This window comes from Lissotriton vulgaris, chromosome 12 (assembly GCF_964263255.1).
Source record: "Lissotriton vulgaris chromosome 12, aLisVul1.2, whole genome shotgun sequence".
In the NCBI taxonomy this organism is placed as follows: domain Eukaryota; kingdom Metazoa; phylum Chordata; class Amphibia; order Caudata; family Salamandridae; genus Lissotriton; species Lissotriton vulgaris.
The window spans coordinates 679,064,719-679,080,726 of NC_141700.1; the positions used below are offsets into that span (position 1 = coordinate 679,064,719).

Below are 16,008 nucleotides of genomic sequence, written 5' to 3' on the forward strand. Positions count from 1 at the left end.
GGTCATCCCTGAAGGCAGTAACTGCCTTGTTCTGCCTTGTAAGGGTCATAAATCAGTTTCACCTGCAAAACAGTGCATGATGTCTGGTTGTGAAAAACGTATTTTAGGATTACCAAATCTTTCAATGGGCTTAAAGCCCACCCATTGTCTACCAGTAGTTGGCTTTATATTCACTCATGCTTGTTTCTTATTTGATGGCTTGGCTTGTCCTGTCCACAGGGAAGCATAGTATATTTACCACACTTATGCTTGGCTGACATATTTTTCCTCTGCTCACTCTGAGGAAATTACCTGTTTTTCTTTCAGGACTCCAAAAGAGTACATGCTGTTTTTCTAGTGCTCTCCTTCTTGTGCTGCTTCCTTCCCCCAAACATTTGTCCCAATACAGAGTGTGAGAACATATAAGAGAGAGAGAGAGAGAGAGAGAGAGAGAGAGAGAGAGAGAGAGAGAGAGAGAGAGAGAGAGAGAGAGAGAGAGAGGGAGAGGGAGAGGGAGAGAACATGGCTTTCCCTCTCCCATATTTGCTGCTCTTTCTCATGTGAGTCTCATCCACACTCTATGTTGTTCTCTCCTCCTGTGATGCTTTTACCCTTCCCTCATCCGGCTTTATGTTTTCTCCTCCAGTTGCTTCTCTGGACCCACTCCTTCACTGTTCCCCCACCTCTCATGGGCATTTAGATTTTTTCCCATTTTTGGAGGGATTGACATCTGCCATTTGCTGCCAGGCACTACACTGCAAAACAAGTCACTGTTGTGCATCTAAAAAATTGTTTAAATAACAATCTAAGTGGCATTTGCCATCTTAGATACAGCAAAAACAAAAGAAATGGCAACTGCGTGATTGCGTGGGACCGTGCCTGCATGAGGATGCATGCACATACTTACAGTAGGACATGAACCAACACTGCAGCTGTATCATAGTCTTTGTTTTTCTTTTTTGTCAGTTCTACACAGCATCATCAAGCTAAATAAGCAAAGGCAATAGACCCAACAGGTGAGCTCTAATGGCTTTGCCAATGATTGCTTTTAGTCTGAGAGTGCTGTATTCCAACATCTTTTCCCATCCCAGCTGCCTGGCCCAAATAAGCAAGAGCCTCCAGGATGTTCTACATCCCATAAGGTTAATAATCAAACAGGGCTGTTCTAGCAAGCTGTGCTCGAAAACCTTTTCATCACTCTAGCTCTCCTTGAGTCAAAATACTGTATCAATAGAATAGAGTCTTGTTACCTCCAAAAGTGGTTGCATAATCTTCTCGTACTGCAGCCGGACCCTTTCACTTAGGAGCACTTCAAAGATCTGCATCTCAGAGCCAGGCTCAAGTCCTCTTAGTGGACACAGGTTCTCCTATATTGAGAGGGAAATTAGTGGTAACATCTGGTGAGAGGCGCTGCAGTTGAGGAAAGTAATTCAAAGTCTGCTTCTTACCCATGTGCAACAGATCAGGGTCACACTTTGCCATTTCTAGGGCCATTTCCTACTCCCAACCAATTCTTCACATGGCATAAGAATGAACCATGTTAAAGCGCCATTCTTTACCAATGAGAACTTGGTGACATAATTGCAATATACAAATTTAAAATACAAAAAGAGACTCCTACTGAGCAGGATGAAACCTATTCATCGATGTCAAATTCATCAACAGTATATAAGAGAACAGACATGTGCTATCTTCCATTGACTGAAGCTAACTTATGACCAGCATCATGCCTCTGACTCCCTACCCATGATTGTACAGTCTGCAAGCATGCAAGCATGCACTGCATAGGCTTACCTCTTCTTTTTTGAGGTGGGCGAGCATGGTCTCCATGTTGACATCAGCTTGGCCATGAACTGACCGCCCATGGATATAGTATCCATAGCATTTATGCTTTAGGATGAAGACTGAAATCTGAAGAAATAAAAATAGGTGGATCACTGTGCTAAACTCACTATTTATGCAGTGGTTTGCAAACCATTTGTAAAAAATTAACCAGCATCTCCCCTACAACCAAATGTGGTGCAACACTTCTCCCCAGTTCCGAACCATTTGAGCGTGGTCTTACCATATGACATGTCAAGACCAGTGTAAATCGAAGGAAATTGGCTAACTGCACACATCTGCCATGCTCACAGGCCCCCCAAAGTTCCATTATTCTCCTGTTTAGTATGGCTTATCATAATAAAAATGTTAGTAATTTCAAGAGCCTTTCCTTTCAGACTTAATTGAGGCAAACAATTCCAAATTAAAAGCATGCACTCACAGTAATAACAACCACCCTTCATTATAGCTGATCCCTCACAATCAATCCTCCTTAACTTTCTGATATAACGTTGTTAAAAAGCTGATGTTGTACTCCTCCAGAATCCCATGCACAACAAAGCATACAAGGCAGTAGCAAGTTGGCTTAAGCACTGAAATGAGCAAGACCTACCCATGTACAGCTAGGATGAGCCTCACCCATTCTTCAAAACCTATTAGATATCTGTAGTGATGGGGCATTGGTTTTCATACACCCTTCTCTTTTTATTTTTCCTCATACTAAAGCATACCACATGCCTGATCTGGCTTTATTGAATGGTGGTTTTATACCTTCTAGTCCTCTTAGCTGTCTCACACTTGACAACGGTGCCTCAGGTGTTCTAGACCTTTCAAAGTCCCATTTACGAGACGTTGATGCCAATAAGGTCATGTGCAACTTAACACCTACTCTTTTTAGATCATTTTTTGTTTCCCACTTCAGTGTAGGTAGCCTGGAAAAAACACTAACAAAATGCCCCCTGCTGTAGTTGGCTGGGATTATGGATTTTGCCTTATGAAATAGTTCAGTGTACCAATGGACACAACCGTTTCATAGAAAATTGCTTGTGGAAATGCCATACAATTTGCAACACAAAATGACTGATTATGTGCCAGGGATGCAGAAGGACTGAGCCTGCAAAGCCCTGTTGACCTGCCGACTGAACACCCACCCACTCAATCTATGTAAGTGAGCTTCTGGATCCATGAGGACAAAGAGTGAAAGAATTCTGTTTTGAGACAGCTGGAAGAAGTTGACTGAATCCCTTCTGAGTTTGTGGAAGTCCAAATGGATCTTTAAGGTTTTCCATCTTTTAATCTACAGCCTGGGATGTGTTTTGTTGTTGAAGTTGACCCATTGATCTGAGAACCACTAAAACTATTGTTTTACAGTTGCTTAGATATTGCCCACTAAGTGTCCTACTGCTTCATAGCCTTAAACCAGTGACTTGGATTCAACACTCTAAATCCTGGAGCAGGATTAGGTGTTTAGCATGAAGTGTGAGTAATCGCCCATTGCTAGTTGTTACTCTATTTTGTGTAGATCAGTTTCGAGCTATTACTGATCCCCTGAACTGAATCCATTAACCACAATTAACTGTAATGTAACTTTGATTATCCTGGTACACCGACAAGCCGGTAACTTATAGCACTGTCCAGATTTTCTAATCAGTAGCACCGCCTTTCAGAGATCCAGGGCTCATTCACATTTGGGAGGTGGAATGCCAGGTTTTCTGCACAATTTCCCAGCTATCCTACTTAAACATGTAACTACAACAAAAATGGGGCAATGAACAAACAGTTCATGACATCTTAGATATATTGTTCCTATCAATGATGTATTGGATTGACAATACTGACAGAACGGTTTGGGATAGAAAACTGAACTGCTAAAGCCCTAATCAATTGCAATCAGAAATTATTCTGTAAACCTAAATATTGACCCTAGACTTTTCTAGGGTGTTTTAAGTGATGGGTCATATTTTAACAGCCATCCATTTTCCAGACGTATGTTAAAAACATACTATTTTTGGCCATAACAAATCTCACTGGTCATTAATTGTGTAGTGGGTGATTAGTGGGGTATGATATGTGCAGCTTCCAGAGCGAATACCGCCTCCTTAAATAAACCTTGACCACTCACTCAAGCTACTGTTGAAGGTATTACAGGAGAATCTAGTCATTTACTTGAGGTGACTTTGGATGCATGGCCCTGCGACTATAGATGTCAATGACATTACTCTCTACAGATGCCGGCCAGCACCCAGTGACTTTCCCAGAAACCGTGGCAAGGGGCTCACAGTCCGTTCACAGACAACAATGAATTATATAAAATTGGTTACATTCCAAACACCCTACTACTGACTTCTTGTTCAATCCCAAAATGTAGATGGCACCAGAAATGAAGACTTTTATTGTTTCATTCGCTCAATCAGGGCATACTGAAATCAATATAATTGGTATTGTGCACATTAAAATCAAACACATCAACCATAAAAATGGGAAAAGTTTTCCAACATAAACCAAGCCCCACCCCACAGCCAAACATCACCGAATTTGCTTTATAACAAATGCATATCCTCAAGAATATCAAATCTGTTGACATACTCCTAGAGTTTCGATGCCATTGTAAAAGCCTGTGTGCTCTTTCAGGCTGATGTTAAAATACTCTGTTCTCTCCAATACCTATCTCCTACATGCTGCAGCCACTTCATCACAAGCACCAGACCCTTCAAACACACCAATGTCATTTTGCTAAGCTGGCTCTGCCTCATAGTTTGGATTTGCTCCAGAATTAATTAGCAAATTAAAGACTTGCTCCAGCAGCCAATGGATCGGCTAGAAAAGCTCCTAATTTTAGGAAGATATTGGATTCCCAGAAGAAAAGAAGTCTTTTGCCAGACAATACCACTTTCCAATTAAAGTAAGGCTGGCATGACCAATCTCTGGTTATGCTTGCCACACTGAACACATTTGTACTATGAACACCAGGAACAGTGACCGTGAGGAGGATGATCAACTTACGTTGCTTATGGAGCAAAGATCTACAAACTGGTGTATCTTGTCCTCCACAAACCGCTCGTAGATGCCAACAAAGAATATGATCTGAAAATATAAAGTTAGACATAATGCACAAAAGGCTTATTGTCCCTATTTGTGCAAATTGCATATGCTCGCACACCGTGTCACACTTTTAAATAAATTGATGTCTTTGTAGAAATTTGAGGGAGAGTACTACAATCTTTTGATGGTTGTGAAATCTCTTAATTTTCTGATATTTCAGCATGCATCTAGAGCACCAACCTGTAGTAACTATGTGAAACCTTTAAGAATGCATGCATTGTTTTGAGTGGGTGCAGTGCCCAATTACAAACTATGTTTAAACAGAGCGGTAATATATAATGAAGAAGAGGTCTTCTACTGTCAAACTTATGCCGTGCTAGCCCAGACTGGCCTTTTCCAGAGCACAAGAGTGAGAATGCTGACTGCTGAACATGGGAGCATCTATCAAAAGTTTAAGGACATGCAAGAGGAGCACCAAGATCCCTGGCCTGCCACTGGAGGGTAGCATTGGGGAATAGCATAAGCCAATTTCCATCAGGTATGTATTTTTGGGACATGGTCTGCAGGGCTCAATACAGTCCTGCTGTCTGCCACTGGAGTGCTCAAGACATTAAATTTAGAGATAAGGCACTCTAAATTCTTAAATTGATCAATCAGGTCTTCGGTGTATTAAATATAATGGAGATTAGGTAGCAATGGAGCTTACGTGTTTCTACCTCCTCCCCTTATCACCAAAAATAAAAAATGAGTAAGAAATTCAACATAGAGCATGTTGGTAATAAACAGCTGCAGGCACAGCGTAACAGAGGTAACTAGAGAAGAGAGCATGAGGTATGAATAGCTGGGGTGTGGAATAAAAACGAACTGGAAACTGATTGTGGGCAACAAACAGTGGGGGATTTGGAGTAAAAGAAATAGCTTAGGAAAGGTGTGAGTAATAAACAGCTGGGAGCATGGAGTGAGAACTGTAGGGGATGGAGACTATGGGTGAGTAGAAAGTGACTGTGGATATAAACAGAAGGGTAATTGTGTAAGAGATGTTACTGGGGACCAGAATGTGGGAAATAAATGGCTTGAGGGATGGAGTGATTAGCATAACTGGGTAACTGAATATGAAAGCTCAGCTGGGGTCTTGAGTAAAAGTTAACTGATGAACCATGTGTGGTGAATAATTTGTTTAGGGACAAAGATTAGGAGATAACTACGAAAATGTGGAGCGTATGTACAAGGAAGTGACAAAGCGCGGTGTTAGCCTTCTTGGCTTAACGCCGCGCTCCACCACTTCTGAAACACAGGCTGTACCGTAATTACAACAATACTGTGCAGCCCTGTGTTTCCCCCTGCGCTGGTGCTAAATTTAGCATCCAAGCACCAACGCAGTCAACCTTGCACCATAGAGAAAGGGTGCCAACATTGCAGGGAATGATGGTTTATGTGCAGGAAGGTGTCCCATTCCTGCACATAAACAATCTTAAGTGGTGATTTGTAACTTCTATGTGTGCTGCCTTGTGCAGCACACATAGAGTTTGCAACTCGTCATTTATTTTTAAAATGATTGTTTATGTGCAGGAAGGGACACCTTCCTGCACATAAAAATCATGCATGGCGCTTTGCGGGTTTTAAGTGTGCTGCATGATACAACACATATAAAAACCGCATAAACGAGTAGAAATAATGCATTTCTCCTCATTGTGCCCTGTTAAGACCAAGTTTTCCCTGCTCTTCATTTTGGCGCTGCCCCATATTTTCGGCAACCTTGTAAATATGGGGCAGCATCAAAATCAATGGGTGTTGCGGAGGATGCCTACAGCAACACCCATTGCCCACCCCTTTCACGCTAAGTATAGCGTGAAAAGGGTCTACAAGGCAGCGTTAAGCCATATAAAGTGGTATAATGCTGTCTTGTAAATGAGGTGAAAACCGTATCACCGCAACAACGTCAAAAAAGTGATGTTATGGTGGGGATAGGGGCTTGTAAATATGCCCCTGAATATGGTAAATATATGGCTTATGGCTTAGTGCATGATGTAATAGAAAACAACTAGGTAAATAAACAGCTGGGGTTCTTGCGTAAGAGTGATCTCTGGGGCTGTAAGTGGACAGCAAATGGGTGTCTGGATTAATAAATACAACTAAGCAAGTGAGACTAAGAGACGGGGGTATGGAGGATAGGAAACACAGCCTGAGAAGTGTAAGTAAATGCATACATAGGAGATAGGAAGCAGTCTGGAAGAGGCAGACAAGGATTTGAGTAAAGGCACAGCTATGGAAGTGGGGAAAGAAGCATATTCTCTTAGTATCTTTATTATACAGTTAATAAAAACCGTAATGTACAAACAGAGCGACGCATGTTAGATTAAAATTTTAAAATGTATAAAATCGTGATCAGGTTCTTAAAACTGAGTGTTTATGCAGTGCAGTTAGAATGATATTACCGAACTTCCCAGCTCTTGCTAAGGCCTGGGCTGAATTGTTACTAAAACACAAAGTCGATGCTTCGCTGCAGTGTCTCAGCGATTGCTCCCGAAAGACGGGGATCAGTAGGCGACGTCGATCGGTAGCAAAGAATGGGCAACAGCAAAGCAGGTGGAGTCAGGACTCATGTATGTAATTGCAAAACCTGCAAATGGGCTGCTTATTCCACCAAGCCCACTGTGGGTTAAAATTAAAGATTGGTAGGGCTAGCAGCCTCATGTATAATATTTTGTTGCGAGTCTGGGGTTAAGGGAGTAGTTAAAGTATATTTGAGGTTTCCCCTTGATATATGATTTGTTCAAAGCGGTAAAAAGTTCGTTTTTAGATAGCCCGGCGACGTCAGTCTGAAATGAAACTGAGATGATTTGTTTTGTTATTGTTTTTTTCCACGTTAGCAGAGGGATAGTTGGTAGCCTTAGTGCTGACACTTTGGAGGATTGCTGCTGCTGTTCAAGCGCCAAGCGCTACACATCTTCATTTTACCGGCGCCTTTGCCCGCCCGCCTCCCGCTCCTAACCAGCTCCAGAAATCGTCGAGCGGAGCGCGGTGCTGGGCGAAGGAGACTACAACTCCCAGCAGCCCTAGCGGCACCGGCCGCGTCAGTTTCGCGCCAGGAGGCGCAGAAAAACGGAGTCACCCCGGTCGAGGGGGTAGCCTTAGTGCTGACACTTTGGAGGATTGCTGCTGCTGTTCAAGCGCCAAGCGCTACACATCTTCATTTTACCGGCGCCTTTGCCCGCCCGCCTCCCGCTCCTAACCAGCTCCAGAAATCGTCGAGCGGAGCGCGGTGCTGGGCGAAGGAGACTACAACTCCCAGCAGCCCTAGCGGCACCGGCCGCGTCAGTTTCGCGCCAGGAGGCGCAGAAAAACGGAGTCACCCCGGTCGAGGGGGTAGCCTTAGTGCTGACACTTTGGAGGATTGCTGCTGCTGTTCAAGCGCCAAGCGCTACACATCTTCATTTTACCGGCGCCTTTGCCCGCCCGCCTCCCGCTCCTAACCAGCTCCAGAAATCGTCGAGCGGAGCGCGGTGCTGGGCGAAGGAGACTACAACTCCCAGCAGCCCTAGCGGCACCGGCCGCGTCAGTTTCGCGCCAGGAGGCGCAGAAAAACGGAGTCACCCCGGTCGAGGGGGTAGCCTTAGTGCTGACACTTTGGAGGATTGCTGCTGCTGTTCAAGCGCCAAGCGCTACACATCTTCATTTTACCGGCGCCTTTGCCCGCCCGCCTCCCGCTCCTAACCAGCTCCAGAAATCGTCGAGCGGAGCGCGGTGCTGGGCGAAGGAGACTACAACTCCCAGCAGCCCTAGCGGCACCGGCCGCGTCAGTTTCGCGCCAGGAGGCGCAGAAAAACGGAGTCACCCCGGTCGAGGGGGTAGCCTTAGTGCTGACACTTTGGAGGATTGCTGCTGCTGTTCAAGCGCCAAGCGCTACACATCTTCATTTTACCGGCGCCTTTGCCCGCCCGCCTCCCGCTCCTAACCAGCTCCAGAAATCGTCGAGCGGAGCGCGGTGCTGGGCGAAGGAGACTACAACTCCCAGCAGCCCTAGCGGCACCGGCCGCGTCAGTTTCGCGCCAGGAGGCGCAGAAAAACTGAGTCACCCCCGTCTCGCGGGACGCGAGCGGGACGCCGGGCTAAGCCCGGGCAAAGGGCGGGCCCTCTGTGGCCCTCGGTGGCCGAGGTAGGCTGGGCTGGGCCCACTTTCTAACAATATTATGTTGTAAATATAATATCAGACGATATAGCTGACGATTATTTAGCGAGGAGACCATTCTCTCATTTGGTTTGGCACATACAGCATAACCCGTGCATTGACTTTTATAGTTCAAGACAATCCATTTCCATTTTATCTCAAGTATTTAATTTTACAAATACTGTTGCCACTAAACGGCTGACAGGTTTCTGCAGTGCGCATTATGTCAGCTAAGAAATTACGCTCTGGAAGAACGCTTGAAGGGCGGTCAAATGCAGTAACAAGATCGAACCCCTTGCGGAACAAATACGGTAATAGCTCGCAATTGAAGGGACAAATGCAGCTAATGGAAATTTGGGAAAACTCGGCTAAAAAGGAAATGGAACGATCTCCTCAAAAAGATGAGGGGTCGATACCACAATTAGACTTTCCTTTTGAGTCTGATTTTAATCAAGACTCAATCACAATGATTCTACCAATTTCTAAGGAGGCTATTACTTTGCCAGCTTCTACTGACAGTGAGCTTCCTAAGTTGTTATCATCAAATTTAGAAGTAAAACAGCAAAACGAGAAAGTCGGACACATGGAGATGGATGTAGTGGAACTATCTATTCTGTCCAGCATTGATTTAGAACTTTGTGGTCGATACATGGACGAGGGAACGGGGAACCAATCCGAACTGAACAAAACTCCTAATAAAGTAAATCCCCCTGGACTAACATTATATAGTAGTACTCCCTCCATTGCATCCAATGACATTCCCTCTATGCAAAGTGAGATGAAATCTCCACATCTAAATTTATCAGGGATTCGTGCTTATGTAGAGTCCGAATATCCAAAAAATGAAAAACCGATTTCAGACTCTTTAATAGCTCTTATATCTTCTTCTGCTGATACACGTGGTTCTGTCTCGTTAATCTCAGAATATGGAGCTCTTCCATCGCTAATATTGACAGCAGGGCTATCTTTCACGACAGAACTGGTAACACAAGCCTCTGCCACTTTCATATTGGTATCTAATATGGAGTTTTCTGAGATTTCTAGTTCATCCGAAGCTTCATTTAAATGTTGTTGAAATATAACTTGCCTTTGTCGTCTCCTCGTATACTTACGAACTGGCTTCCTATTCTTTCCTTTATATTTTTTACCCTTTCCCTTTTTGATTCCCTTAGTACCAGATGTTGATTCATATTCTTTTTTGTCATGATTAAAGATAGGGAATAACGCATTTCCAGTGGTTTGAATGTCCTCTACAGGGCATTCTTCCTCCTTTATTTGACTCTTTGCTGTAGATTGAGATGTGAGCAGTGAACTTTCTTCCTTCACTATAGAGTCTCTTTGTTTTCCATTCAGCTTTATTGTGGAGGTTGGTATTGAAGTTTCAACACGCTCATGAACATCCACCTGTAGCGTTGGCCCAACCACTGGAGTTTTTCTTAGTATATTATTACTTTCCGCAGTATTTGAGGCAACTGAGTTACTGGGAATAACTATTCCATTCTCCGTATGCTTTGCCACTAATACTTTCAAAATCTCGGTTACTGAGTCCATAATACAGTCAGTACTCACAGCAAATTTTCCTAATAGCAATAATATAGAGGCCAGTAGCTCTTGAGGACCTACTGGCCTCTATATTATTGCTATTAGGAAAATTTGCTGTGAGTACTGACTGTATTATGGACTCAGTAACCGAGATTTTGAAAGTATTAGTGGCAAAGCATACGGAGAATGGAATAGTTATTCCCAGTAACTCAGTTGCCTCAAATACTGCGGAAAGTAATAATATACTAAGAAAAACTCCAGTGGTTGGGCCAACGCTACAGGTGGATGTTCATGAGCGTGTTGAAACTTCAATACCAACCTCCACAATAAAGCTGAATGGAAAACAAAGAGACTCTATAGTGAAGGAAGAAAGTTCACTGCTCACATCTCAATCTACAGCAAAGAGTCAAATAAAGGAGGAAGAATGCCCTGTAGAGGACAATCAAACCACTGGAAATGCGTTATTCCCTATCTTTAATCATGACAAAAAAGAATATGAATCAACATCTGGTACTAAGGGAATCAAAAAGGGAAAGGGTAAAAAATATAAAGGAAAGAATAGGAAGCCAGTTCGTAAGTATACGAGGAGACGACAAAGGCAAGTTATATTTCAACAACATTTAAATGAAGCTTCGGATGAACTAGAAATCTCAGAAAACTCCATATTAGATACCAATATGAAAGTGGCAGAGGCTTGTGTTACCAGTTCTGTCGTGAAAGATATCCCTGCTGTCAATATTAGCGATGGAAGAGCTCCATATTCTGAGATTAACGAGACAGAACCACGTGTATCAGCAGAAGAAGATATAAGAACTGAGACTACGGTAATACGGACACTTAATCCATCTGCCCCTATCTTTCGATTGCCTTCTGAAGTACCACTGGTATCAATAAACGTGCCTCCGAAAGATGCTCCGCTGTGGGTAGATACACTGTCATTGGACTTTTTGCCATTATTCGACTCTGACTTAAATCTGAATAGGTCATGGCTGCTTAGCTGCCTTAAAGATATTGAAAGTTTAAAATTAATTCAGTCAAGTGACATCGATTTGGTTTCATCAGTAACATGTGAGAATGGCCAACGAGCAAGGGTTAAATTCTGCTCAAAAATAATTGCTAATATCATTCTCCAGCAAGCAGAAGCTTTTCAATGTAGAGGTATAGATGTGTTACCTTTTACTAGTACTTGCTGTAGAGAGGGACCATTTAAATTGGGTGTTAAACAAAATGTCTTGTCCGCTTGTAACAAGGATTTAAAAATCTGTGTATCAAGGGGAAAGCGTATGGTTTCAAAGATTCCAATATGTAATGAGAACGTGATCTCGTCTCAATGTCATGACCCCCAGCAATGGAATTGGCTACCAGGAGCATTATCGAGCAATACATCGATTAGCAAATGTCGATTTCATCATCTTTAACAGACAATTAAATATTATCTCCTGGAATGCCGCAGGACTGTACAATTCCCCTGAGAAATTGAATTATCTTCTTTCTCTGAATGCTGATGTATTGTGCATCCAAGAAACATGGTGTAAAGATATACAATATGGGGGGAAAGACTATTTTGTTTTTGAGGCCCCCGCTACACCATCAAATAGAGGTCATGCAAAAGGGGGAATTGTCTGTTTTTTATCTAACGCTTTACAATGGCAATTCTCTCATTATATCGATATTAGTAAACTTTTTCAAGTAATAACCATCAATAATCTAGCTTTAGAAGGTACTCGAAAGTCACTTGTAATCATTAATGCATATATACCGCCAGAACATAATTTTAATCCTGTTTTAAAGCGAATGTTCTCGTACATAAAGCAGTTGTTAGAGGGGACTGCGCCTCCATATATCCTTCTTATGGGGGACCTGAACAGTAAAGTCTCTAACCTAAGTTTAGAGCTATTTAGAAATAAGGCAAAGGAAGAAGCGTATAATATACCTCAATCTGTATTTCCTAATAAAATAAAAACTAACAAAAGAGGAAAGATCTTATTAGAGGAAATAAGTTTGGTAGAGGGGCTTATAGTAAACGGCAGAATGCCCTCTGACGTCCCAGCTAAGTTCACTCATGGGTCATATAGAGGTGAATCTATTTTAGATTATGTTATCACAGACTATGAGACGTACTCGTTCATTCAGGATATTGTGATTTCTAACTCTACTTTGAGTGATCATAAAATGGTTAATATAACAATTTCCCTCCAACCCCCTGTGACTGAGTCCTGGTCTTTGAGTAATACAGGAATCACTATTAAGCATAAGGGAGGGAGATGCTTCTGGGATTCTAGCTCTGTAAGGAACGTTCAAAGTATTCTTGCCCAAACCATATTGGAACTAGATGAATGGCAAGGATCAGAACTCCTTAAGTTTGAAATACTATTGCAGAAACTAAGAAGGATGGCAAAGAAAAACAGAAATCCTAAGAATCTCCCACGCCCTCCGCCTATATTACTATCCTTAAATAAGGAAGTAAATAAACTTGTTAGGCAACAATATCTAAATAGAACCAGAGAAAATGAACGTAATTTAGCCTTACTCAAAAGAAGAAGGCATAGATTAAAAAATAAATTAAAGAAAGAAAAAGAAGACAATCTATGGATACGGTTAAGAGAGGCATCGGTCAATAATAATTCTAGAGACTTCTGGTCTGTAATAGGAAAAGGATGTGGAGTGAGAACTCTTCCCACTCCAGTTTCTATTGCAGAGGAAGTATGGATGACATTTATCTCTAATCTTTATGCTTCCAATGGAGTGGAGGATAATAATTTGGAGTTAATCCTGAATGAAGACAATAACATAGATCTTCCTACTGAGGAATCCATAGCAGCTGTGATAAGAAGTATGCGCTCTTCCGGAGCCATGGGCCCGGATGAATTGCCCATGACTATAATAAAGCAGGATGTTACTTCATGGAGTAAGATATTACTCCCACTGTTTCATACATGTTTTATTACTAAATTAGTCCCCAATTCTTGGAGGGGTAGTATTCTGATTCCCATATTTAAAAAGGGAGAACGGGATAACCCTAAGAATTATCGCTTAATAGCACTTTTAGATTCAATAGGGAAAATTTTCGCAAAATGTGTTTTACTATTAATTATGAAATGGATAGAAGTAAATGATATCTTACCTATGCAGCAAACAGGGTTTCGTAAAGAGCATGGAACTCTTGATAACTTGACTGCCTTACAGGTGCTTGTAGACAAATATGTCCGTGTACGAGGAGGCGGAATATATGTGGCATTCATTGATTTTTCAACCGCGTTTGATAAGGTAGATCGGTCAACGCTATGGAAAAAACTTGCCACAATGGGTATGCCAGTATATTTACTAGAATTGGTAAAATCCCTCCACTCCAACACATGGTGCAAGATGTTACTAGGTGGGGAAAGGGGACTTTCCCAATCAATCCCTTCCCCGAATGGATTAAAACAAGGGTGTATATTGGCCCCTATATTGTTCTCCCTATATACAGCAGACCTACCTTCCCAAATAACATCTAGTGGAGGATTAGCCCCAAAAATTGGTGGATTACCGATATCTGTTTTAATGTATGCAGACGACATACTTGTGCTAGATTTAACCCCGAAGGGCCTGTCAAATCGCCTGCATGCACTAACACTCTTTGCAGAAGCACATTTTATGAAGATTAACGCTACTAAAAGCAAGATTATGTGCATTTTCGGTAAGAAAAAATGCAGGTCTGCAAACTATAACTGGATATTAGGAGGACAGAAATTAGAGGTCGTTAAAACTTACACCTTTTTAGGAAAAATAATTACAGCAAACATAAGTGAGACTGCCCATATAGAGCACAATTCTCGTAAAGCATTATCACATGGGATGGGATTGTGTTCCTTATATAATGCTACGGGGAAGAGACATTTCACATTATTCCTTGATGTATTTAAAGCAAAGATACCCGCTACTCTCCTGTATGGGATTGAATTAGTGGATTTAAAACACTGGGGATTTGTGCAAAAAACAGAAGGAAAGATCTTAAGGAAAATATCTTCTCTTAATACGGCCTGCTCTGACATTTCATGCAGGCTAGAATTCGGTCTGAGAAGTGGTTGGGTACAGGGGTTGATTGCCCTTGTAAGATGGGTAGCCTGTCTGGTTAGAGGTAAAATTGGTTCCCTTAGAGAAGCGATTAAAAGAGAGCTTTTGGGGGACCTCAACGAGTTCTCTTTACTAGTAAAAAACTTTAGAAAGGCTGTAAGTCTACTAGAGTTGGATGCAAACATCTTGTTCTTATTAGACCCTGTTGAACTCAAGATGAAATTAAAAAATGCATCCTGGGAACTATGTTACAAACTAGATAGGCTAGCCCAATCAAGAAAAAAAGAAAGACAATCTCTGTTAAATACATACTTATTCAAACAGCCCCAACAATATCTTATTTGGAACATCCCTCATAGAGTCAGAAGGTTATGGTTTTTATTAAGACAAGATCTGCTTCCTTTAAATTCTCTTCTCGCAAAATGGTACGGTGTGTCTCCTGTATGTAATTTCTGTCATAATGCTGTACAGAATCGTAACCATGTTTTGTTTGTATGTAATGTATTGCGCCCTTTTCGCCTTAAATGGCTAAAACCAATTTGTCTGCAACTAGGAATTTTAAATGTAAATACTTTTCTCCATGCACTTTATTGCCCGCCTAATGAAATGTTTTGCTACAGAATTTTTAATTTTTTAAAAAGTTTTTTAGATATTTATTAATAATACACGGGGAATTGCTGGGGATTGCTCGACTAATGATTGTATGTGTCGCCTCGCTTATGCTCGACTGCATGGTTTTATTTTGTTTTTTTTGTGATGTATACTGTGTGTTTTACTTTATGTGGCCCTCACTGAGAGCCAAAACATAATAATAAAACTTTGAACTTTGAAACTGAGATGATTTGTTTTGTTATTGTTTTTTTCCACGTTAGCAGAGGGATAGTTGGGTTAGTGGGAGAGGTTGGTTCAATCTTTAATGTAGAGATGGCAAGGTGCAACTGTTTATGCCAAGGGGAATGTTCGTCCTTAAACACAGCTTGTAGTTGCTCTTTCAAAGATTGTCCTGGTGCTCGTAAGGTGTGTATATAGTATTCGATTAGGTCTCCCAGGCAGTAGAGGTTTGCACATGTCAGGCCCAGCTCGAGTCTCATCCTCGACCTCCTCACATGCTGCGGAACGGAGAAGATTTTTTTTATAAGCTTTTGTTTGTAGGTTTCCCAGAAATACGTCCATTTTCCCGGGAAAGGCCAAGTCACTGCAGGTAGTAGTTTGGCCCGTAGCACCCTTAGGATTGGTTCGGCTGAAGGGCTGTGCAGATGATGATTCAGGCGCCTCAGGCTATGAATGATCCCCATACCCATAGGCCTTAAGTGTCTAAGGTGTGCTGCTTGGTTTGCCCTAGCGTTGAACCAAACTCCTAGGTAGTTGTAGCTAGTACAGGTCGCTATTTGTGATTCCCC

The 16,008-nt window shown here is 42.0% G+C and overlaps 1 protein-coding gene across 4 annotated transcripts in view; it reads right to left on the reverse strand.

The window, feature by feature from the left end:
- Positions 1–16,008, reverse strand: part of LOC147677997 (meckelin-like) — a 275,453-nt gene that overhangs the window by 32,853 nt on the left and 226,592 nt on the right. For all 4 annotated transcript variants that reach the window (XR_015302475.1, XR_015302474.1, XM_086945878.1 and 1 more), the window contains exons 22-24: positions 4,804–4,884; positions 1,774–1,890; positions 1,230–1,346 (exon numbers count right to left, since the gene is read on the reverse strand). Coding sequence is in view for 2 of the 4 variants with exons in the window: in XM_086945878.1 (XP_086802004.1) it covers positions 1,230–1,346; positions 1,774–1,890; positions 4,804–4,884 (315 nt within the window). In the remaining 2 variants the exon portion in view is untranslated. The remainder of the gene's footprint in view (positions 1–1,229; positions 1,347–1,773; positions 1,891–4,803; positions 4,885–16,008) is intronic.